This window comes from Aethina tumida, chromosome 6 (genome assembly GCF_024364675.1).
Source record: "Aethina tumida isolate Nest 87 chromosome 6, icAetTumi1.1, whole genome shotgun sequence".
Classification (NCBI taxonomy): Eukaryota; Metazoa; Arthropoda; class Insecta; order Coleoptera; family Nitidulidae; genus Aethina; species Aethina tumida.
Window position 1 is genome coordinate 13534580 of NC_065440.1, and position 27516 is coordinate 13562095.

The 27516-nt window shown below is 30.8% G+C and overlaps 2 protein-coding genes across 2 annotated transcripts in view; both read left to right on the forward strand.

The window, feature by feature from the left end:
* LOC109603027 (uncharacterized) overlaps positions 1–27516 on the forward strand; it is a 169566-nt gene that overhangs the window by 79532 nt on the left and 62518 nt on the right. The window contains exon 6 of the mRNA XM_049968421.1: positions 18051–18113. Within this exon, the coding sequence (XP_049824378.1) occupies positions 18051–18113 (63 nt within the window). The remainder of the gene's footprint in view (positions 1–18050; positions 18114–27516) is intronic.
* On the forward strand, positions 8827–10746 carry LOC109601901 (uncharacterized). Its single transcript, XM_020018197.2, has 2 exons — positions 8827–8929; positions 8986–10746. The coding sequence occupies exons 1-2, from the start codon at positions 8869–8871 to the stop codon at positions 10671–10673; spliced, it is 1749 nt and encodes a 582-aa protein (XP_019873756.2). The 5' UTR covers positions 8827–8868; the 3' UTR covers positions 10674–10746.

Here is a 27516-nt window from a genome sequence, read left to right on the forward strand (position 1 = left end):
AATTTCAACAATTTAAACTACATAAAATAATAATTTTGTTAATGGTGATCTCGCAAAAAATGTTTTAAAATAAATAAATAATTTATAACAAAATATTTCATTAATAACTTTTGTAAGATTTCAATTTTTCTTAATATTTCTGGTGTATATTTTTTATATTTATGCTAATTTATAAAAATAATTAACTATTTCTGGGTGAATTTATATTAAATAATGAAATTTTCAAGAGTTTCAACAATTTAAACTACTTAAAGTATTAATTTTGTTAATGGTGATCTCAAAAATAATGTTTTGAAAGAAATAATTTGGTAAACTATGGTAAATTTTGTAAGTTTTTAATTTTTCTTATCATTTCTAGTTTACATTTTTTATATTAATGCTAATTTCTAAAAATAATTAAATATTTCTAAAATAATTTAAGTCAATGAGTAATTAATTTATTTAATCAAATATTTTTGAGTCAATTTATATAAAATAATGAAATTTAATTTAATTTAAACTACCTAAAATAATATTTTTATTAATGATTTTCTTAAAAGTTAGAAGATTTTATATATTTTTAATATTTCTGGTTTATATTTTTTATACTAATGCTAATTTCGAAAAATACTATTTCTAAAATAATTTTGATCAATTTATATTAAATATTAATATAAATATGGAAATTTTATTAATGGTGACGTAGAAAAAAGTGTTTTGAAATAAATAAATAACAAAATATTTAAGTGGTAAATTTTGTTAGAGAACTAAAAATATTTAAAATTTTAATATTTTCTTTAATAAATAATTAAAATAATTTTAAAATTAATTATTAATTGTTATATCAATTAATATTAAATTAAAATTAAATTATTAAAAAATAATGTAATGGATATTAAAAATAAATTTATTCTTATAACAGTTGATAAAAATAATTACAACGATTCAAAATATTATGCCCGAATAATCTGATTAATTCCGATCAATGCGATAATTTTCGGAGCCGCAACGACAAAATGATTGGCCAATAAATAAATAAATAAATAACCAAAAAAAAAAAAATGAACCGATTGAATACAAACAATGATTGTTCAAGTTGAAGGTTCGAAACGGTCTTGCCGGAATAAACTGATTTACTTAAGAATGTACGGTTTTTTTTTGCGCCGCGACTCCGAAGTGGCTCAAACAAATTAAAATTAATAAACCTATATAAATTCAGTCGATGGCCGGACGCAAGCGAAACCTTATTTAAAAATGCAATTAAAATGTGTTTTAAGAGCCCCCAAGTAGTTTTTGTTCATTTTTCAAATTCCCGGCCGGTTCGGTTTCTCGGGGCCTTTATGATTTATTTTGTCTGGCGATTTTGCGTCGTTTTTTGAATTTCTCCAACTTGTCGACAATAAAAATGCTGAACCATAAAAATCACCACAAACCAATAAGGCCTTAAACTCGCACTCGAAACGAAACAGAGACGGAGAACCGAGAGAGGTACGGTGCCTCCGGATTTTTATGCCGGCCGTTCAGTGGCGTGGCGGCGGGCCAAGGACGCCCTCGCGCCTCCGGCGCCGCCGCCCCTTCGCTAAGCTACCCCTTGGCTAAAATTTTCACCCACAAATTAATCAATTTTTTGTATCAAGTGGCGGTAAAAATTTACTGGATTTTTCATGAACGTTTTGTGGGAATTATTTGTTGGTGAGACGCCGGTGGTTTATGAGATTTCTGTCTCGCTTGCGGCATTATTAAAAATTCGTTGCGTCTCTCTTGACTGCGAAACAATCTGCGAGAGTTCTTTCATTTGTTTGGCCCGGTTTTGTTTCGTCGTTTTTCGGTTCTTGAGGCTGAAAAATTTTCGGCAATATGAAATATTCGTGCGGCACCCGAAAGCTCAATCGGATCCAGCAACATTGCCCGTAATTTTGTTTGTTTTTTAATGTTACGTACAGGAAAAAGCAATTTACCTTTTTTATTTTTGACTTTAAAATAACCTAAGCATTATATTCCCCATTTTTTTGTAAAGTTCTTCACAAGAGAAAATGTTGGGTATTTGGAACTGAAGAGAAGGTCAACCTCCTCTTCAGAATTAAACCATTTATTATATAAAAAATTTGGCAATGACAAAAATAAATAACAGACACATGGAGAAATATCTGGACTACAGGGTGGATGAGGTAGAACTTCCCATTTAACATTTTGAAGCTTCCTTTGAGTCTCTAATGAGACATGTGGCCTTACGTTGTCCTGAAGAAGCAGAATTCCTTTCAATTCACTAAAAAAGCTTGTAGTAGACAGTTGTATTGATCCTTTGTCCTCTTGATAGATAGTTAATATGTAAAATTCCTCTCCCAGTCCCTCACAAAGTCATCAAAATCTTTCTTGAATTAAAATTTTCTCCAAGTACTGTTTCACAACTTTCGCCAGCTTCAACTCATCGTCCAGACCAATCAGAGTTGTTTTAATCAACCCATTTTTGTTCCAAGTAATAATAAGATCAATAATCAATAGTTATTGCTTAATTTCTTCGTTGGTACAGTTTTCTGGACGACCTTGAAAGTGTGTATCTTTAGTGCATTCACTGCTACTTTTTAAACAGACCAAATCAAAGTAATGGAACTTCATCATTTAGAGTATCTTCTCCAAAACATTGAAATACGTGCTGCCTCTTCTGTCGAGTTCCTAAAGCAAATTTTCAGGAATTATATCACTTCAATTTTTAAAACAAAAAACGTTTTAAATACAATTTAAGAAAAAAAAATAAACAGCACAGTCAGAAAGAGCTTAAAAAGCTTTCAAATAACATAAATATTAATGATGAACCAAAAATGTAATTTACTTTTTCCAGTCCTAAGTTTTAAGACAAATTTAAGACGACTTAATTTTGTTTGTTTTCTAATGTTACGTACAGGAAAAAGTAATTTACCTTTTTTATTTTTGACTTTAAAATTACCTAAGCATTATACTCCCCATTTTTTTGGCAAAGTTCTTTACAAGAGAAAATGTTGGGTATTTGGAACTGAAGAGAAGGTCAACCTCCTCTTCAGAATTAAACCATTTATTATATAAAAAATTGGGCAATGACAAATATAAATAATAGACACATGTAGAAATATCTGGACTACAGGGTGGATGAGGTAGAACTTCCCATTTAACATTTTGAAGCTTACTTTGAGTCTCTAATGAGACATGTGGCCTTACGTTGTCCTGAAGAAGCAGAACTCCTTTCTATTCACTAAAAAAGCTTGTAGTAGACAGTTGTATTGATCCTTTGTCCTCTTGATAGATAGTTAATATGTAAAATTCCTCTCCCAGTCCCTCACAAAGTCATCAAAATCTTTCTTGAATTAAAATTTTCTCCAAGTACTGTTTCACAACTTTCGCCAGCTTCAACTCATCGTCCAGACCAATCAGAGTTGTTTTAATCAACCCATTTTTGTTCCAAGTAATAATAAGATCAATAATCAATAGTTATTGCTTAATTTCTTCGTTGGTACAGTTTTCTGGACGACCTTGAAAGTGTGTATCTTTAGTGCATTCACTGCTACTTTTTAAACAGACCAAATCAAAGTAATGGAACTTCATCATTTAGAGTATCTTCTCCAAAACATTGAAATACGTGCTGCCTCTTCTGTCGAGTTCCCAAAACAAATTTTCAGGAATTATATCACTTCAATTTTTAAGACAAAAAACGTTTTAAATACAATTTAAGAAAAAAAAAATAAACAGCACAGTCAGAAAGAGCTTAAAAAGCTTTCAAATAACATAAATATTAATGATGAACCAAAAATGTAATTTACGTTTTCCAGTCCTAAGTTTTAAGACAAATTTAAGACGACTTAATTTTGTTTGTTTTCTAATGTTACGTACAGGAAAAAGTAATTTACCTTTTTTATTTTTGACTTTATAATAACCTAAGCATTATATTCCCCATTTTTTTTGCAAAGTTCTTCACAAGAGAAAATGTTGGGTATTTGGAACTGAAGAGAAGGTCAACCTCCTCTTCAGAATTAAACCATTTATTATATAAAAAATTGGGCAATGACAAAAATAAATAATAGACACATGGAGAAATATCTGGACTAAAGGGTGGATGAGGTAGAACTTCCCATTTAACATTTTGAAGCTTCCTTTAAGTCTCTAATGAGACATGTGGCCTTATGTTATCCTGAAGAAGCAGAACTCTTTTATATTCACTAAAGAAGCTTGTAGTAGACAGTTGTATTGATCCTTTGTCCTCTTGATAGATAGTTAATATGTAAAATTCCTCTCCCAGTCCCTCACAAAGTCATCAAAATCTTTCTTGAATTAAAATTTTCTCCAAGTACTGTTTCACAACTTTCGCCAGCTTCAACTCATCGTCCAGACCAATCAGAGTTGTTTTAATCAACCCATTTTTGTTCCAAGTAATAATAAGATCAATAATCAATAGTTATTGCTTAATTTCTTCGTTGGTACAGTTTTCTGGACGACCTTGAAAGTGTGTATCTTTAGTGCATTCACTGCTACTTTTTAAACAGACCAAATCAAAGTAATGGAACTTCATCATTTAGAGTATCTTCTCCAAAACATTGAAATACGTGCTGCCTCTTCTGTCGAGTTCCCAAAACAAATTTTCAGGAATTATATCACTTCAATTTTTAAGACAAAAAACGTTTTAAATACAATTTAAGAAAAAAAAATAAACAGCACAGTCAGAAAGAGCTTAAAAAGCTTTCAAATAACATAAATATTAATGATGAACCAAAAATGTAATTTACGTTTTCCAGTCCTAAGTTTTAAGACAAATTTAAGACGACTTAATTTTGTTTGTTTTCTAATGTTACGTACAGGAAAAAGTAATTTACCTTTTTTATTTTTGACTTTATAATAACCTAAGCATTATATTCCCCATTTTTTTTGCAAAGTTCTTCACAAGAGAAAATGTTGGGTATTTGGAACTGAAGAGAAGGTCAACCTCCTCTTCAGAATTAAACCATTTATTATATAAAAAATTGGGCAATGACAAAAATAAATAATAGACACATGGAGAAATATCTGGACTAAAGGGTGGATGAGGTAGAACTTCCCATTTAACATTTTGAAGCTTCCTTTAAGTCTCTAATGAGACATGTGGCCTTATGTTATCCTGAAGAAGCAGAACTCTTTTATATTCACTAAAGAAGCTTGTAGTAGACAGTTGTATTGATCCTTTGTCCTCTTGATAGATAGTTAATATGTAAAATTCCTCTCCCAGCCACCACAAAGTCATCAAAATCTTTCTTGGATTAAAATTTTCTCCAAGTACTGTTTCACAACATTCGCCAGCTTCAACTCATCGTCCAGACCAACCAGAGATGTCTTAATCAACCCATTTTTAATCCAAGTAACAATAAGATCAATAATCAATAGTTATTGCTTAATTTCTTCGTTGGTACAGGTTTCTGGACGATCTTGAAACTGTTCATCTTTAGTGCATTCACTGTAACTTTTAAACAGACCAAATCAAAGTAATGGAACTTCATCATTTAGAGTAATTTCTCCAAAACATTGAAATACGTTCTGCCTCTTCTGTCGAGTTCCCAAAGCAAATTTTCAGGAATTATATCACTTCAATTTTTAACACAAAAAACGTTTTAAATACAATTTAAGAAGAAAAAAAAAAAAAATAAATAAACAGCACAGTCAGAAAGAGCTTAAAAAGCTTTCAAATAACATAAATATTAATGATGAACCAAAAACGTAAATTACTTTTTCCAGTACCTAAGTTTTAAGACAATTTTAAGACGACTTAAAGACGTGGCCGAACGCATTGTTTTCCGATCGAGAAGGCTTTTTTCGGCACGATGCAAATACCCCGAGATTTTTTCGGTAATTAAAAATAATTAGTTTTTGGTGCCTTTTCGATGTTTTATGGCGTCCTAAAAATGAAATTAGGCGCGGATTTTTACAACGGATTTCGTTGCTTTTTAATTTCGTCGGAGGCTCGTTGTGTGTTTGCTGATAATTGCAACTATTATTTTTTGTTAATTAAGGATTTTTGTTTAATGTTAATTGAGATTTTTAATTGGAATTATTTATATATGTAGATATCCTGAAATGTGAATGCTAATCAGGAAAATTGTAATTATTTAAATTTACAATTTGTGGAAAAATGACAGAAATATGTTTTTATTGAAAGTGCAATAAAATTTATTCTACTTATAAATAATTTAAAAATAAATATAAAAAACAAGAAAAATAAAATATATGAATTTTTATAAGTAATATAATAAAAAATTTAAAAATGAAATAGAAAATTAAATGAAAACTATCTTAAATTTTTAATAAAATTCAAATTATTCAAAAAATTAAAAATATATAAATAGAGTTAAAAAATTATAAAATTAAAAATATACGAATAAAGTTAAATAAGTTAAAAAAAGTATTTTAAATTTATAAATGTATAAACTGAAAAAATTAAAAAAGAAAATTATGTGATTAAAATTAATTCAATAGAAAATAAAATAATGTAAACATTTTAAAAAGTATTAAAAATTTTAATGTTGTAATTAAATAAATCAAACTATAAAATGTATTATTGCAATTAAATAAATTAAATATAAAATATTTTAAATTTTTAAAAGTTGGACAAGAATTTTAATATTTTATTTAAATCAAAATTATAAATATATGATAAATAAATTAATTAAAAATAAAATCTAGTTTTAAATTTTAAAAAGGGTTAAAGATAAATAAATTAAAAAAATAATATTTAAAATTTAAAATATAATGAAACTTAATATTTTTAAATTGTGAAGTTTTATTAGAAGTAGAAGATATGTTTTATTAAATGTTTAAAAATAAATTATTATCCCAAAAAAAGTTAAGTTAAAAATATTAATAAAACAATAAAACGAAAATTAATAAAAATCAATTAAAAATTACTAAAATTTAAAATTTTAATTGATGTATCGAATGATTAAGTTAATGTAATAATTAATTAAATGTAATAATTTCAATTAACAAAAATAATTTAAAATTGAATTAATCTATTGTTCAAAAAATTAATAATAATTGGATTTTTTAAAACGTGAATTATCAAACGGAAATAAAAAACAAAAAATTTTTAAATGTTTAATAAAAAACAGAATATTTTGAAACATAAAAATATTATTTTTTTAATATTGTTGTTTTTTTATTTGTAATAAAATAGAAAAATTTTAAATTTTTGTGTTTTTATATGAGAATTTATAAAATTAAAACGAATAATTTTAATTAACAAAAATAATTTTTATTTTAATTAATTATACGAATAGTTAATAACAACTGGAATTTTTAAATTGTTAATTAACAAATAGAAATCAAAAATTTTAAATTTGTAAATGTTCAGTAAAACAAAGAATATATTAATATTTTTAAAAATAAATATATTATTTTTTATTATTATTGGATCTTTTTTAATAATAATAATAATAAAATAGAAAAATATGATTTTTTTATAAATAATAAGAATAAGAAAAATAATTTATAATTTAATTAATTAATTATTTAAAAAGTTAATAATATTTAAATGATCAATAAAAATCAGATATAAATTAATATTTTGAAAAAAATATATTAATTATTTTAACATTATTGGGCTTTTATTATTAATAATAAAATAGGAAAATTTAAAATTTTTTGTGTTTTTATACCAAAATATATAAAATTAAAATGAATAATTTCAATTAACAAATAAAATTTTTAATTTAATTAATTAATTATTCAAAAAGTTAATAATAATTATAATTTTTAAAATGTGAATTAACAAATAGAAATCAAAAATATTAAATTTTTAAATGATCTACAAAAATCAGAGACATATTTATTAATATTATTTTAAAAATAAAAATATTTAAATATTTTTAATATTATTGGGTCTTTTTTATTAATAATAAAATAGAAAAATTTGATATTTTTATGTTTTTATACGAGAATTTATAAAATTCAACAAAAATAATTTTTCATTTCATTAATTAATTATTCAAAAAGTTAATAACAAATTGAAATTAAAAAATTTCAATTGTTAAATGTTCAATAAAAATCAGAAATAAATTAATAATTTGAAAAATAAAAATAATAAGAAGCAAATAGTAAATTTTAAAATAATATAACAAAAAATTATAAAACAACTTAGAATTATATAATAAAAATTTTAAACGTTTGTAGTGTAAAGTGTAAAATAGTAAAATAATCGTTTGTTAACATTAATTAACAAAATGAAATATGAAGAAATTTATAACTTAAGTGTGTTAATAAAATAAAAAAAATCCAATAAAGTAATAAACTTACAAATTAAAAATAATTAAAATTAAGCTCCTTACATAGTAGTTTGACACACAATAGCATAATGACTTCATAATCTATAAACAACGGATAAAAAAACCTCGTAATTGTCGCGATAAAACAAGGCAACAAACAATGTTAATTAACACAGTTTTCGAATAAGCAGTTTTTCCAGTAAATTTATTCAAACAATTAACATTCATGTTGTTCCCCCATAGACTTTTATAGATCTTAACAATCTAATCCATCACGCTTTTTTTAATGTGTTTCTTTCTAACTACGTAACTGATGTTTATTCATAATTGTGATGCGTAATATTTTTTACATTAAAAATTAAAATGTGCATAACACATCCTTATATAAAATTCGATTTATAGTCAACCATTTCCTGCTTAATAAAGTGTCCACCGTTTGAATACAAATCGTTGGAAATATTTCCGCTGTTCGTGAAAACAACTATTCACCCAAAAAACTGAGAAAAATTCAAAAAAACTGTTTCACCATGTTCGTTAACATTTTTACCTTCAAATTGCGAGGCAAATATTTTCGGAATGTGGCGATTTTCACTATAAACGGTGCACTTTTTCAAACGTGGAAAGCAGATCATCCAAAATGTCAACCCAACCATTGGTACTTGTGCTGTGTCTTCTTCTGGCCTCCACCTGGGCCCACGGTAAGGAAATTATAAAGTTATTAATTTTTTGCAATGCTAATTTGGCGGGTGTCTAGAGTTACACTCGAAGCACGAGGTCCATCAAAAACACCACGCCAGACACGGCCTAAGAGTGCACCACTACAAGCACCACAGCAAGCACCATGGACTGATGCACCACGCCAGACACCTGAACGTGTCAGCATCAGTGTCAGTCAATGTAACCATCAACAACGGCTTGGTGGCCATCCTGAATGGCTCCTCGGCCATCGTGATCGACGCCAACCACTCCATCGGAGCCGTCCTCGACTTGTCCGGCAAAGTGGGCATCGTCATCGACCTCGCCAACAACATCACCAAGAAAGTGGGCAACTCCTCCTTGTTACCCAAAGCCGGTGAATCTATTAAAGACTTGTTGTCTGGCTTGGCCAACGGATTGAAAGATCTTTTGGACGACGCCGCCTCCACCGTCGTCGACTTGGTCGACGATGTATTGAACACCGTCGCCAAAGTCCTCGGTGATTTGTTGTGCGGATTGTCCATCGCCCTCAAGGACGTGAAGAGCTTGTTGATCAACATCTTGAACGACTTGGTTAAGTCCCTGAAGGTTATCTTGCAAGTCGCCGGTGATGCTGTCGAAGTTGTTGTTGGTGGAGGAATCCTCCTGGTTGCCGGCATTATGAAAGCAGTGGCTGACTTGCTTGGAGCCGTTGTTGGTGGCGTAGCCGCCTTGGTTGAAGCCAAACTGAGACTCGAACTGGGCGTCATCCTCGGCGCAGTCAACGCCGTTGACAGACTAGTTTCCATCCTTAACTCCATCATCAAATCTGGCTTGCCCCTGGACATCTTGAAGGATGTTTTGGGCTCAGTTGAAGGCGTCATCAAAGTGCTCGCCGGTCTGGCCGGAGGCATCCTGGATGGAGCCGTCGATGGTCTCCTGGTGGTTGCCGGTGTGGTTGTCGAAGTAGTGGAGGAAGGCGTCAGTGACGGTTTGGAAGTTGTGCACGAACTCATCAACGTGTTGGCCGGAGCCGCCAAGGCTATCAGCCAACCCATCGACTTGAACTCAGCTCTGCAACCTCTGGAAGATTTGCTGAAAGGTTTGGGAGGCGCCGCCTCTTCAGTCGTGTCCACCTTGCTGTCTGTGGTCGAAGGTTTGCTCAGCGGTGTCCTTAAAGTACTCGGAGTAGCCCTCGGTGATGTCCTCAACCTCCTCAAGGATGTAGTCTCTGACGTCTTGACATTGGTGGTGAAGGTTTTGGGTCTGTTGTCCCCAGTCATCGACGTAGCACGTTCAATTCCTGCCCTCCTCGCCCACTTGTTGGGACTTCTGCTCAGCAACTTGGGTCACATTCTCTTGGATGTTCTCGTTCACGGTTTGGACCTGGCCGGTGACGTTGTCAAGACCATCTCCAACGCCCTCAACAAGTTGGTATCCGGAGCTGTGGGTGGACTGGTATCCTTGCTCAAAGGCGACCTCGTCCAACTTCTTTCCAAGATTCCAATCGTTGGACCCATTGTCAGTGCCCTCAGCAACGCCCTTTCCAGCATCGCCAGCGTCACCAGCAAGTCCCTCAGCCAACTCTTGGCTGGAGCCAACGACGTCGTCCAAGATATTGTGGGATTGCTCAACAGCCTTCTCCCAGTTCCTCTGCCACTTTTGGGCAACGGTGATCACTTGAAGCTGGAAGCTTCCATCGGTTTGGCTGCAGGCGTCTCCGGAGCCGAGTCCCACCTCCTCGCCAACGTCACAATCAACGTCTGAACGTAATCGTTTTGTTCCAAGCACTCGCACAATTAAAAAAATAATTAAAAAAAAACGCACTACTAACACGTCCCGTTTTATTTACCTTAAAACAACAACTCTCCCCCGTAAACCGATAAAAATCCAACGAACAATGCAGATATATCTATTAAAATTTCTACTTCCTATTGAAATATGGCGACGCGCCACGCATAATGGATGAGTTTGAGTTTTCAAGAAACCCGAGGAATGTTTCAGCGTTTCTTTCTACTGTTCTACATGACTAACACAATCCCGGTTTGAATATTAATCGACGTTCAAAAAATAGAAATAAAATGTCTCCGTTACGAATGTTTACTCCACATTGTGTCTGGGACACGCAATTTTTTCATCAACGCATTTTTTTCGGACGGAGTGCTGGGTGGAATATTTATTCGGATCATTTGACGCAAGTTAATTGGGTACGGAAATTTCAAGAGTAATTAGGCCGGAATTTAGAAATACGTATTAAAATGTTAATGAAAATATATTAATAACATTAATTTATAGAAAATTACACAAAAATTATAAATAGTAAGCTAAAACACGGAATATAAATAAAATTATATCTATAAATATGAATTATAAAATAAAATAACAACTAAAAATAAAGAGAATTTAATAATAATATAAGGAAAATATTAAATTTTATAAATTGTTTTGTGTAATTTCTCTACAATCAACAGGAATTCTCCCTTGTCTCTCCCTTAGATTATTTTTTTAAGACACAATTCCAGATGTTTTAAGTAAAGTTATTTATATAAAAAATCATGCCAATTTTAGAAATTATATCAGTTTTTAATTGCCTTTTATCTTTTTAAAGTTATTTCACTATTTGTGTTGCGTATGAACTCCATAATCAATAGGAATACTCCCTTGTCTCTCCCTTAATTTATTTTCTTAATATGCAGCTTTCAGGTGTTTTAAGTAAAGTTGTTTATATAAAAAATTATGCAGATTTTAGAAATCATTTCAGTTTTTAATTATCTTTTACTTTTTTAAAGTTATTTCACTGTTTATGTTGTGTATGAACTGGGTAATCAACAGGAATACTATCATGTCTGTCCCTTAGATTATTTTCTTAATATTCAGCTTCCAAGACTTTTATGTAAATTTATTTATATAAAAAATCATGCAGACTTTAGAAATCATTTCAGTTTTTATTTACTTTTATTTTTTTTTTTAAGTTATTTCACTGTTTGTGTTGTGTATGAACTCCGTAATCAACAGGAATACTCCCATGTCTCTCCCTTATATTATTTTCTTAACATGCAGCTTCCAAGTATTTTAAGTAAAGTTATTTATATAAAAAATTAGGCAGATTTTATATATCATTTTAATTTTTCATTGTCTTTTACCTTTTTAAAGTTATTTACCGTTTGTGCTGAGTAAAGACTTTATTATCAACAGGAATACTTCCTTATCTCTCCCTTCAAATATTTTTTTAGCATACAACTTCAAAGTATTTTAAGCTTAATATATTTATATAAAAAATCTTGCAAATTTTCGAAATCATTTCAGATTTTATTTATTTTTAACAGATTTGAAATTATTTCACTAATCGTCTCGTGTAAAAACTGCATAATCAGCAGAAATATACCCTTGTCTCTCCCTTAGATTATTTTCTTAACATACAGCTTCCAGATGTTTTAAGTAAAGTTATTTATATAAAAAATCATGCAGATTTTAGAAACCATTTTGGTTTTTAATTATCTTTTACCTTTTTAAAGTTATTTCACTGTTAGTGCTGTGTATAAACTCCATAACCAACAGGAATACTCTCTTATCTCTCCCTTACATAATTTTCTTAACAAGTATTTTAAGTAAAGTTGTTTATGTAAAAAATCATGTAGATTTTAGAAATTATTCCAGTTTTTATTTATATTTAACCGTTTTAAAGTTATTTCACTGTTTATGTTGTGTAAAAACTCTTTTATCTACATTAATATTGTCTTGTCTTTCAAGATTATTTTCTTAAAATATCAGTCATTTAAGCCAATTCTTCAACTCTTTTTACATTCCAACTTAACCAATGAAGTCATTTAATGCTTATTCAATAGTACGGTTATTCTTTTATTAGTTCAATGTTGAACAACAAAAATTAATGAGAAATATTTAGAAAATCTATGTCAATTAATTAAAAATACTCTATCTAACAAACGATTTAAATATTTTAACTGTTAATATTTGATTATGCATTGAAAAAACCGTAATAGTTGGACATAAGTTTTTTAGATATTATAGTTGTCAACCACATGTGATCGTAAAATTAAGAATAATCCAACCGTTTTATTGGCAGTTTTACGGAATATATAGAGATTTGGCATTCTAAAACACATTTTATACGCAGTTAAAATGCGTAAACGCCGCTAATTAAAACGTACAGGTCTAAATGTGGAAAAATTTGAAACGTAAATCGATAAATCATAAAGTGTAAATCCGAAAGTGGTATGGGATTTAATTATTTTTTGTACGAATATTTGAATTTATAAGTAATTATGAAAATCCATAAATAATGGGATTTTATGTCCGATTTCGGAATTTCAAGTTATTTATGCTGAATTATGTGACGAAATCTACTAATTAACATTTTATCAACCTAAAACGACATGTTTCTTATTAAAAAATATTGGTTTAAAAATTACAAAATTTCACATTTTATGTTATTATTTTAATTTATGGTATATTTAAATACAAACGCAGTTCTTCAATGTTTTCTGTTAGAAAATAAAATTTAAATTTTATTATTTTTTTGGAGCTTAAATATTATTTATTCAGTGGTATTGTTTTAAAAATTTTAAGTATAAATTATAGTTTAATAAAATGTAATCGTTTTTAATTTGTATGTTTATATTGGAACTGAATATCTTTGAAACCGTTCATGGTAATTAAAAACTGAAGTAATTTTTGAAATCTGCAGATTTTTTTATATGCATAGCATCACTTAAATCAATTAGAAAGTGCACTTAAAGAAAATAGTTTACGGGAGAGACAGGAGAATATACCTGTTGAATATATTGAGTTTTTACTCGACACAAAAAGTAACATAACTTTTAAACGGTTAAAGATAATTAAAAATTGAAATTATTTCTAAAATCTGCAAGATTTTTTTTATAAACAGCTTAACTTAAAATACTCTGAAGTTGCTTGCTAAGAAAATAAATTGAGGGAGAGACAGGGGACTATTTATGTTGATTTTGGAGTTTTTGCACGACACAAATAATGAAATAACTTCAGAATGGTTAAAGATAATTAAAAACTGAAATGCTTTCTAAAATCTACATAATTTTGTGTCTTAATATCTTCACTTAAAACATTTTGAAGTTGTGTGTTAAAAAAATAATATAAGGGAGAGACAAGGGAGTTTTTATACGACACAAATAATGAAATAATTGGTATTATCGAGAATCTAATGGTATAATAATAAAGTGAAGTATAATTTTGGGTAAATTTTAGAAGTTTATAATGATGGAAGTTTAGTAATTAGATCAGTGATGTTTCGTTCGTGCAAAAAGGCCGAAAAACCGGCACTCGAAAACAAAGTGCGACCGCGAAACAGTCGTCGTGATCGTAAAACAGACCAAAACTTGCCACCTCGATTACCACAAAACGGCAATATTTCAATCCGGCCGGAATCTGCCGGTGAAACGGAACGAGCAAAAACATGTACGAGCGTGCCGCGATTCCGGCAACGAACCGACGCCGGGCTCATTACAGGGCCTTTTAACATCGGTTGTCTGGTGTCAGGGGTGTTCGTCGCGTCCGGAAATTATGGCCGTAATTGGGTAAAAAGTGGCGAAATTTAAATGTTACCAAACTTCGATCTGTCACTGTCAGCCGCATTTGGTTGCACAGTCCTCCTAAACGTTGTTACACGCGCTCCTAATTAACATAAAACCGAATCTGCATAATTCCGAATTCCGATTTCGAAACTTTTGCGCTTCTTTTGTTTATGACAGTTTTGTTGACTTCGACAAAAACACCGCGATACGCCCTCAGATTGCACTTAATGCCCGATTTAAACGGGGTCGTTTAAGTAAGAAAAAATCTACGCAATTAAAAATATTATTTTAATTTTTAATTATTACATTATTAATTACAATTTATTTGTGTCATGTACCAACTTGGATGTCCACGTGCTTCCTCATTGGATTATGTTTTTATTTAACACTTTGTTTCAAGGTGTTACGTGAAATTATTTATGTAAACAGCCTTACAAATTTCAAAAATCATTTCAGTGTGTACTTTTGGAGTCCTATAATCAACAGAAGTACTCCTTGGTCTCTTCCTTAGATTATTTTCTTAACATGGAATTTTTAAATATTTTAAATGAAGTTATTTATATAAAAAATCATGCAAATTTTAGAAATCATTTCAGTTTTTGATTATCTTTTATCGTTTTAAAGTTGTTTCACTGTATATATTCCATAATCAACAAGAAAACATCCTTGTCTCTCCCTTACATGATTTTTTTGACATGCAGCTTCCAAGTGTTTTATATACAGTTATTTATATAAAAAATCATACAGATTTTATAAATTATTTCAGTTTTTAATTATATTTAACGGTTGTGAAGTTATTTCACTTTTTGTGTCGTGTAAAGACTCAATAATCAACAACAATTCTCCCTTGCCTCTCCCTTCGATTATTTTTTTAGAGTGGAACTTCAAAGTATTTTAAGCAAAGATATTTATATAAAAAATCATGCATATTTTAGAAATTATTTCAATTTTTAATTATCTTTTACCATTTTAAAGTTATTTCACTGTATAATCTCCATAAACAACAAGGATACTCCCTTGTCTCTCCCTTACATGATTTTCTTAACATGTAGCTTCTAAATGTTTTATGTAGGGTTAATTATATAAAAAATCATGCAGATTTTATAAATCATTTCAGTTTTTAATTATATTTAACGGTTTTAAAATTATTTCACTGTTTGTGTCGTGTATAGACTCTATAATTAACAGCATTTCTTCCTTGTCTCTCCATTCGATTATTTTCTTGGAGTGGAACTTCAAAGTATTTTAAAAGAAGATATTTATATAAAAAATCATGTAGATTTTATAAATTATTTCAGTTTTTAATTATCTTTTACCGTTTTAAAGTTTTTTCACTGAATAAACTCCTTAATCAACAAGAAAAGTCTCTTGGCTCTCCCTTACATGATTTTTTTAACATGCAGCTTCTAAGTGTCTTAAATATAGTTATTTATATAAAAAATCATGTAGATTCTATAAATTATTTCAGTTTTTAATTATATCTAACGGTTTTAATGTTATTTCACTGTTTGTGTCGTGTAAAGACTCTATAATCAACAGCAATTCTCCCTTGTCTCTCCCTTATATTGTTTTCTTAACATGCAGCTTTCAAGTGTTTTAAATTAAGTTGTTTATGTAAAAAATCATGCAAATTTTAGAAATCATTTCAGTTTTTAATTATCCTTAACCATTCTGAAGTTATTTCGCTTTTTGTGGCATGTAAATCAACTAAATTGTACCCTAGTCTCTCCCTTACATTATTTTCTTAACATACAGTTTTCGAGTATTTTAAGTGAAGTTGTTTATATAAAAAATATATGAAGATTTTAGAAATAATTCCAGTTTTTAAATATCTTCAATAAACTTCATAATGAACCCTGTCTCTCCCTCAAATTATTTTTTAACAAACAGTCTCAAAGTATTTTAAGTAAAGTTATTTATATAAAAATATCATGCTGATTTTAGAAATCATTTCAGTTTTTAATTGTCTTCAACCGTTTAAGAGTTATGGTACTGTTTGTGTCGTGTAAAAACACAACATATTCAACAGGTATATTGTCTTGTCTCTCCCGTACATAATTTTCTTTAAGTGCACTTTCGAATTGATTTAAGTAATGTCATTTATACGAAAAAACGTGCAGATTTCAAAAATCTCTTCGGTTTTTAATCACCCCGAACTGTTCCGACGTTATAAAACAAACAAATGAAAAACGAATAAGCGTTTTTGGGCCGCCAACGCGGACCTGCAGAAATCAAACGCATCGCGAAAGCGGTTGGCTGACAAAAGCTCAAGCGCGAAAGAGACGGAGCAAAAAGGCCGTGGCTGGAAATAAAAGTTTTAACGTGACTAGTAAACGTCAGGACGGAGGTAAATCACTCAGCCGTTTTATAGTTTGAGACTCGCACAACTGGCATTCATAGAATTTCGCTAAATGGACGGATAAGCATTTTAATAAGAAATTACGCGTAACATTCGCTTTTTCACTCGTTTCTTGCGGTCGTGTTATTAACTTATTAATGAAATAAATTAACTTTTAACGCTCCGACGCGTGGGTTTTTGCACCGCAATCAATTGTCCCCGGAGTTTTCTGAGCCGCCGCCCCGGGATGGGACGCACGAAATTGGTCTGCGGGTTTTGCGCAACCGGCCAGTAATCCGAACGGAAATCGTTGAATTGTTATTTCACAATATGTTAATAATAAAAAATTCAAACAGGCATTCATTACTTCCTTTTATGTCATTCGGCGAGTGCCACGAATGTTAAGTGGCCGGCGTTACACGTAAGGTTAAACGTTTTACCCGTAAAAAAATTGATATAATAATTAGAAAACTGTTACTGCCTATTAACGTACCTTTAGCGTACAGTAAATTGTACACCAAAAGTGTGTTAATTATCGCCGTGACCAAAGAAATGCGATTCCTCGAGTTCCCCCCCGATGGTGTTCGCCCAGGTTACATAATCTGGGTCATTTTACGTTTTAGATTTAGACGGGAAAAAATCCGTCCGGCGATTTGTTGTGGAGCTGTGGACAGGAAGCGGCGTCACATTTACGATAATAAACGGAGCGCACATATTATTTTCAATTTCTGCATAATTTCATCCAATATAATTTGTTTTTAAGATGAATTCTGTCGGTTTTATCGAGGCGTGAATGTGTTTTAGCTGGAAAACGGTCGGAATATCACGTTTCCGCGATAAACTCGCATTGATATGCCCCGGCTGTTTTGTTATTTTATTGTTTTTCGATTCGGACGCGCACTCAGCGTCAAAAGGCGGACGGCCGGACGGCCGAATTTGGTCAAAACTGTGTTTGATGTGCACGGATTAACGTTTTGCGATAAGGATGTTGGGGTCGGGGCAAGGTTAACATAACTAACGTGTTACTTTTAATAATTTTAATGTGTTTTATATGCAAATTTTGCAATTAGTTTATTTAAATTCTAAATCTAGAAAATTGTCATGGGTCATTGACGGAAAACACCCTGTAAGTTGTTGATATTATTTCGGGGTATTCAACTTTACCTCCAATAACCTTTATATTTTATATAATCAAAAAAAGATTAAAAAAATATCTATATATGAAGTTATTACTTTCAGAGATTCTCAACATTACCTTACTTCAGAAACTTTCAATGGAGCACCACAATTCACCAAAATCAAGTAAGTAATCAAAACTAAAATTAATAATTTCAGAGAAATTTAAATTTGCTCTTAATCACATCTAGATTAATGTAGCACTTTTTGCAATATATTGAATATACTTCACTTTTTATTTCCAGTGTTATATTGACTGCAATAACCTGTAAGTTTTTATAAGATCAAGCAGGAAATTAAAAGACTTTTCGATTACTGTAACTATTTCTCAAATTTAAAATTAATGATTTCAAATATATTTAAATTTGCTTCTAATCACATTTAGTTTAATGTAGCACTCTCTGTAAACATATTTGATGTATTTCACCTTTAATATCCAGGTCAATTACTGTTCTAAATCTAAAGTCAACAATTTCATAGATATTTAACTTTGCTCATAATCACCTATAGATTAATGTAGCACTTACTGTAGTATATTGGATATACTTCACTTTTTATATCCAGTGTTAATAACTCTTGATATTGACAGCAATAACCTGTAAGTTTTTACAAGTTCAAGTAGGAAATTAATAGACTTTTCGATTACAATAACTATTTCTTAAATTTAAAATTAATGATTTCAAATATATTTAAATTTGCTCCTAGTCACATTTATTTTAATGTAGCACTCTCTGTAAACATATTTGATGTATTTTACCTTTAATATCCGGTGTCAATAACTGTTTTAAATCTAAAGTCAACAATTTCATAGATATTCAACTTTGCTCTTAATCATCTCTAGATTAATGTAGTACTTTCTGTAGTATACTGGATATTCTTTACGTTGTATATCAAGTGTTAATAACTCCTTATATTGACAGCAATAACCTGTAAGTTTTTAAAAAATCAAGCAGGAAATTAAAAGACTTTTCGATTACTGTAACTATTTCTTAAATTTAAAATTAATGATTTCAAATATATTTAAATTTGCTCCTAGTCACATTTAGTTTAATGTAGCACTCTTTGTAAACATATTTGATGTATTTTACCTTTAATATCCGGTGTCAATAACTGTTCTAAATCTAAAGTCAACATTTCATAGATATTTAACTTTGCTCTTAATCATCTCTAGATTAATGTAGTACTTTCTGTAGTATACTGGATATTCTTTACGTTGTATATCAAGTGTTAATAACTCCTTATATTGACAGCAATAACCTGTAAGTTTTTAAAAAATCAAGCAGGAAATTAAAAGACTTTTCGATTACTGTAACTATTTCTTAAATTTAAAATTAATGATTTCAAATATATTTAAATTTGCTCCTAGTCACATTTATTTTAATGTAGCACTCTCTGTAAACATATTTGATGTATTTTACCTTTAATATCCGGTGTCAATAACTGTTTTAAATCTAAAGTCAACAATTTCATAGATATTCAACTTTGCTCTTAATCATCTCTAGATTATTGTAGCACTTTCTTTAGTATATTGGATATACTTCACTTTGTATATTCAGTGTTAATAACTCTTTATATTGACAGCAATAACCTGTAAGTTTTTACAAAATCAAGCAGGAAATTAAAAGACTTTTCGATTACTGTAACTATTTCTCAAATTTAAAATTAATGACTTCAAATATATTTAAATTTACTCCTAATCACATTTAGTTTAATGTAGCACTCTCTGTAAACATATTTGATGTATTTTGTCCGGTGTCATTAACTGTTCTAAATCTAAAGTTAACAATTTCAGAGATATTTAACTTTGCTCTTAATCACCTCTACATTAATGTAGCACTTACTGTAGTATATTGGATATACTTCACTTTTTATATCCAGTGTTAATAACTCTTTATATTGACAGCAAAAACCTGTAAGTTTTTATAAGATCAAGCAGGAAATTAAAAGACTTTTCGATTACCGTAACTATTTCTCAAATTTAAAATTAATGATTTCAAATATATTTAAATTTGCTTCTAATAACATTTAGTTTAATGTAGCACTTTCTGTAAACATATTTGATGTATTTTACCTTTAATATCCGATGTCAATAACTGTTTTAAATCTAAAATCAACAATTTGATAGATATTTAACTTTACTCTTAATCACCTCTAGATTAATATGGCACTTTCTGTAGTATATTGAATATACTTCACTTTGTATATCCAGTGTTATTAACTCTTTATATTGACAGCAATAATCTGTTTTTACAAGATCAAGCAGGAAATTAAAAGACTCGATATATACTGTTGTTTTAACCATTAGTATCATTATAACTTATCCACCTTGGCAGCCGATAAAGCTGAAAGTTAGTATCTTATTATGAAGGTAACTGATGAAACTAATACTGGACCAAACATGTTAATATCTAAGAAACCAAACAGGTGATCGTAATGAGGATTTGACCATTGAAATTATCCAATTAGTCAACCTTCTCGACAGATTAAATTATTATTTTAACCAATGAGTATCATTATATCTGAATTGATAAAGCTAATACTGGACCAAACATGTTAATCTAAGAAACCAAAAGTTCTATAGTAATGTACATTTGTCCATTAACATTCGCCAGTTATTTCATGAAGGGTGTTGTTCTTGCCTCAACCTTAACACTAGTATAACTGATGTTGGACCAAGAAAATTATATAAATACAGTTTTAAACTTAAGCCTCGAATTCGCCTTAACTATAATTTAAACTAATAATCATCGTTAAAACTCCTCGAACTTGTCAGGTGGATCATGCGAGGCGCTTCAAATGGTTAATTGACGGGTGGTTTGATGGGTGGGTGGTGATTTGGCAACGGCGCCTGGTCTCGTGCAGACAGTAGGCCACGGTAGCCGATAGTCACTTTGTTCTTGGGCTACTCGGATGGGAACGTGCCTCTTGTGCGGCTCGTTTCGATTCACGTGAGGTTTTACGGATGAGTAACCCAAACTCACTTGTTGGACGTCGTGCACTTTTCACGTGGTGATTTCCGATCTCGTGGAACGCGTAACAATTCGATGCTGCATGCCTGTTTGAGGGGGGTTTTTAGGCTCGCGTTTCTTTTTTCTTCTCTTCATTATACACCTCTTCGTTTATTTATTATTTCGTAATTGTCGTCGGCCACTGGATTACGCCGTAAATTTATGTGGCGTACGTAGCGCGTCCGGAAGATGATAACTGTACATGACCGCTGTCGCGCACTTACATATTGTTTGTTTAGTTTTAATGGATTTATTGGACGAAGGTGTCTTTTTTTATTGTTGGTATTATTTTCGTGGCGGCCATAGGTTTTCTGGGAACGTTCGGTCGTTGGTTTATGGACACTCTAATGACTTTACGTGATCGGGAAGTGGGTTATGTTAATTAACCGAACACATTTCTGGAATTTTTAATAATAGTTTTTTTATTTAACTGGAATATAACAGGACCCGATAAAATGTGTAAAACACACAAGAATTTCAATATCAAAGGAACAAAGCTGAATAGTTCACAAAGTTCATTTCTGCTGATGGACTATTCAATTTCATATTAATTCATCGTTTTTGGTCAAGATTTTATATTTATGATGTTCTGAATAATGTTGTCTTTCGAAGAATTTTATTAGATAGTTATGATTCATAACAACCTTCATTTTTATCTGTAGTCAAGACATTGGTTAAAACATTAGTACAAACTACTGAAAACAACACTCCTCATGAAAACTAGCTAATTTCATGGTGAAATCCTCATTACAATCAGACTATAGATTTCTTAGATATTGATATGTTTGTCCCAGTATTAGCTTCATCAAGTACCTTCAAAATAAGCTACCAACTTTCAGCTTTATCTGCTGCCAGATTTGAGAAGTTATAGATACTCATTGGTTGAAACATTAGTACAAACTATTGAGAAAGTTGAGATGACAACAACACTCTTCATGAAAAAATAGCTAATTTCAATGGTGAAATCCTCATTACAATCAGACTATTGGTTTCTTAGATATTGATATGTTTGTCCCAGTATTAGCTTCATCAAATACCTTTAAAATAAGATACCAACTTTCAGCTTTATCTGCTGCCAGGTTTGAGAAGTTATAAGATACTCATTGGTTGAAACATTAGTACATACTATTGAGAAAGTTGAGATGACAACAACACTCCTCATGAAAAATTAGCTAATTTCAATGGTGAAATCCTCATTACAATCAGACTATTGGTTTCTTAGATATTGATATGTATGTCCCAGTATTAGCTTCATGAAGTACCTTCAAAATAAGCTACCAACTTTCAGCTTTATCTGCTGCCAGGTTTGAGAAGTTATAAGATACTCATTGGTTGAATCATTAGTTCAAACTATTGAGAAAGTTGAGATGACAACAACACTCCTCATGAAAAATTAGCTAATTTCAATGGTGAAATCCTCATTACAATCAAACTATAGGTTTCTTAGATATCGATATGTTTATCCCAGTATTAGCTTCATCAAGTACCTTCAAAATAAGATACCAAATTTCAGCTTTATCTGCTGCCAGGTTTGAGAAGTTATAAGATACTCATTGGTTGAAACATTAGTACAAACTATTGAGAGAGTTGAGATGACAACAACACTCCTCATGAAAAATTAGCTAATTTCAATGGTGAAATCCTCATTACAATCAAACTATAGGTTTCTTAGATATCGATATGTTTATCCCAGTATTAGCTTCATCAAGTACCTTCAAAATAAGATACCAAATTTCAGCTTTATCTGCTGCCAGGTTTGAGAAGTTATAAGATACTCATTGGTTGAAACATTAGTGCATACTATTGTGACAGTTGAGATAACAACAACACTCCTCATGAAAAATTAGCTGATTTCAATGGTAAAATCCTCATTACAATCAGACTATAGGTTTCTTAGATATTCATACGTTTGTCTCAATATTAGCTTCATCAAGTACCTTCAAAATAAGATACCAACTTTCAGCTTTATCTGCTGCCAGGTTTGAGAAGTTATAAGATACTCATTGGTTGAAACATTAGTACAAACTATTGAGAAAGTTGAGATGACAACAACACTCCTCATGAAAAATTAGCTAATTTCAATGGTGAAATCCTCATTACAATCAGACTATAGGTTTCTTAGATATCGATATGTTTGTCCCAGTATTAGCTTCATCAAGTACCTTTAAAATAAGATACCAACTTTCAGCTTTATCTGCTGCCATGTTTGGGAAGTTATAAGATACTCATTGGTTGAATCATTAGTTCAAACTATTGAGAAAGTTGAGATGACAACAACACTCCTCATGAAAAACTAGCTAATTTTATTGGTGAAATCCTCATTACAATCAGACTATTGATTTCTTAGATATTGATATGTTTGTCCCAGTATTAGTTTCATCTAGTACCTTTAAAATAAGATACCAACTTTCAGCTTTATCTGCTGCCAGGTTTGAGAAGTTAGAAGATACTCATTGGTTGAAACATTAGTGCATACTATTGTGACAGTTGAGATAACAACAACACTCCTCATGAAAAATTAGCTGATTTCAATGGTGAAATCCTCATTACAATCAGACTATAGGTTTCTTAGATATTGATATGTTTGTCTCAATATTAGCTTCATCAAGTACCTTCAAAATAAGATACCAACTTTCAGCTTTATCTGCTGCCAGGTTTGGGAAGTTATAAGATACTCATTGATTGAAACATTAGTACATACTATTGAGAAAGTTGAGATGACAACAACACTCCTCATGAAAAATTAGCTAATTTCAATGGTGAAATCCTCATTACAATCAAACTATAGGTTTCTTAGATATCGATATGTTGGTCCCAGTATTAGCTTCATCAAGTACCTTTAAAATAAGATACCAACTTTCAGCTTTACCTGCTGCCAGGTTTGAGAAGTTATAAGATACTCACTGGTTGAAACATTAATACAAACTACTGAGAAAGTTGAGATGACAACAACACTCCTCATGAAAAATTAGCTAATTTCAATGGTGAAATCCTCATTACAATCAGACTATAGGTTTCTTAGATATCGATATGTTTGTCCCAGTATTAGCTTCATCAAGTACCTTTAAAATAAGATACCAACTTTCAGCTTTATCTGCTGCCAGGTTTGGGAAGTTATAAGATACTCACTGGTTGCAACATTAATACAAACTACTGAAAAAGTTGAGATAACAACAACATTCCTCATGAAAAACTAGCTAATTTTATTGGTGAAATCCTCATTACAATCAGACTATTGGTTTCTTAGATATTCATACGTTTGTCTCAATATTAGCTTCATCAAGTACCTTCAAAATAAGATACCAACTTTCAGCTTTATCTGCTGCCAGGTTTGAGAAGTTATAAGATACTCATTGGTTGAAACATTAGTACAAACTATTGAGAAAGTTGAGATGACAACAACACTCCTCATGAAAAATTAGCTAATTTCAATGGTGAAATCCTCATTACAATCAGACTATAGGTTTCTTAGATATCGATATGTTTGTCCCAGTATTAGCTTCATCAAGTACCTTTAAAATAAGATACCAACTTTCAGCTTTATCTGCTGCCATGTTTGGGAAGTTATAAGATACTCATTGGTTGAAACATTAGTACAAACTATTGAGAAAGTTGAGATGACAACAACACTCCTCATGAAAAATTAGCTAATTTCAATGGTGAAATCCTCATTACAATCAAACTATAGGTTTCTTAGATATCGATATGTTGGTCCCAGTATTAGCTTCATCAAGTACCTTTAAAATAAGATACCAACTTTCAGCTTTACCTGCTGCCAGGTTTGAGAAGTTATAAGATACTCACTGGTTGCAACATTAATACAAACTACTGAAAAAGTTGAGATAACAACAACATTCCTCATGAAAAACTAGCTAATTTTATTGGTGAAATCCTCATTACAATCAGACTACTGGTTTCTTAGATATTGATATGTTTGTCTCAGTATTAACTTCATCAAGTACTTTCAAAATAAGCTATCAATTTTCAGCTTTATCTGCTGCCAGGTTTGAGAAGTTATAAGATACTCATTGGTTGAAACATTAGTACATACTATTGAGAAAGTTGAGATGACAACAACACTCCTCATGAAAAATTAGCTAATTTCAATGGTGAAATCCTCATTACAATCAGACTATAGGTTTCTTAGATATCGATATGTTTGTCCCAGTATTAGCTTCATCAAGTACCTTTAAAATAAGATACCAACTTTCAGCTTTATCTGCTGCCAGGTTTGGGAAGTTATAAGATACTCACTGATTGCAACATTAATACAAACTACTGAAAAAGTTGAGATAACAACAACATTCCTCATGAAAAACTAGCTAATTTTATTGGTGAAATCCTCATTACAATCAGACTATTGGTTTCTTAGATATTCATACGTTTGTCTCAATATTAGCTTCATCAAGTACCTTCAAAATAAGATACCAACTTTCAGCTTTATCTGCTGCCAGGTTTGAGAAGTTATAAGATACTCATTGGTTGAAACATTAGTACAAACTATTGAGAAAGTTGAGATGACAACAACACTCCTCATGAAAAATTAGCTAATTTCAATGGTGAAATCCTCATTACAATCAGACTATAGGTTTCTTAGATATCGATATGTTTGTCCCAGTATTAGCTTCATCAAGTACCTTTAAAATAAGATACCAACTTTCAGCTTTATCTGCTGCCATGTTTGGGAAGTTATAAGATACTCATTGGTTGAAACATTAGTACAAACTATTGAGAAAGTTGAGATGACAACAACACTCCTCATGAAAAATTAGCTAATTTCAATGGTGAAATCCTCATTACAATCAAACTATAGGTTTCTTAGATATCGATATGTTGGTCCCAGTATTAGCTTCATCAAGTACCTTTAAAATAAGATACCAACTTTCAGCTTTACCTGCTGCCAGGTTTGAGAAGTTATAAGATACTCACTGGTTGCAACATTAATACAAACTACTGAAAAAGTTGAGATAACAACAACATTCCTCATGAAAAACTAGCTAATTTTATTGGTGAAATCCTCATTACAATCAGACTACTGGTTTCTTAGATATTGATATGTTTGTCTCAGTATTAACTTCATCAAGTACTTTCAAAATAAGCTATCAATTTTCAGCTTTATCTGCTGCCAGGTTTGAGAAGTTATAAGATACTCATTGGTTGAAACATTAGTACATACTATTGAGAAAGTTGAGATGACAACAACACTCCTCATGAAAAATTAGCTAATTTCAATGGTGAAATCCTCATTACAATCAGACTATTGGTTTCTTAGATATTGATATGTATGTCCCAGTATTAGCTTCATGAAGTACCTTCAAAATAAGCTACCAACTTTCAGCTTTATCTGCTGCCAGATTTGAGAAGTTATAAGATACTCACTGGTTGAAATATTAATACAAACTACTGAGAAAGTTGAGATGACAACAACATTCCTCATGAAAAACTAGCTAATTTTATTGGTGAAATCCTCATTACAATCAGACTACTGGTTTCTTAGATATTGATATGTTTGTCTCAGTATTAGCTTCATCAAGTACATTCAAAATAAGCTATCAACTTTCAGCTTTATCTGCTGCCAGGTTTGAGAAGTTATAAGATACTCATTGGTTGACACATTAGTACAAACTATTGAGAAAGTTGAGATGACAACAATACTCCTCATGAAAAATTAGCTAATTTCAATGGTGAAATCCTCATTACAATCAGACTATAGGTTTCTTAGATATTGATATGTTTGTCTCAGTATTAGCATCGTCAATTACTTTCAAATTATTTTGAAGGTAATTAACAAAAACTTAGAATCTTTGAGCTCCATCTGTTACCAAGTTTAAGAAGTCAAGGTTCATTATTTATTTTCAAACCAAAGACTTTCGGTCTTTGTCAACTCAGTCTTATAACAAGTTGAAATCAGTTTACGTCAATAAGAACCAGTAAATTTAAAACTATTTTAACCTTAATTTGGTCTTGTTTCTTCGAATTGTTGTTCAGTTTAAGACCCATCAAAACACCAATGAAACCAGATGAAAAAGTTAAGACAAAACCATTTGATCGAAACCGACTCGAAACAGCAACAAAACACGAATATTAAACAGACTCGTGCAATTCCAGAACTGAAACCCGTCGGCACGGATGAAAAACCGATAAATTCAAATTTAAATCCGCAACAACATTAACCGCCTCGACGGGATCAATTCCGTTTCGATTTCAACAAAACTGGCTTTTGCCGGCTTTTATTCGTGTTTTGTCGCCCGGTGGTTATGTGGCAAAAGTGCGCGCGTACGTCATATTAGTCCGCAAGTCCTCGATTGTGTGTATGGTGTGCATGTGGGCTGGAAATGCATCGCGGCACACCTTTTCGCAGGTGACAATTCACTTTATGAATTTCTAACTTCGACGCTACGCTCTTTACGGCAATTGTTAACGTTCACGTTCGATTGTCCGCGAATTGTTTCTCTTTTGTGTAGAAACTACATAAATTTACACATACATAATTTATTGAATAACTAATTTTTATTGGACTG

What these genes read in the sequence shown, in the direction of transcription:
- LOC109601901 (XM_020018197.2), top strand. Translation starts at nt 8,869, where the DNA reads ATGTCAACCCAACCATTGGTACTTGTGCTGTGTCTTCTTCTGGCCTCC. An exon ending in GGCCTCCACCTGGGCCCACG is followed by an intron (nt 8,930 to 8,985) that starts GTAAGGAAATTA and finishes GCGGGTGTCTAG; the next exon opens with AGTTACACTCGAAGCACGAG.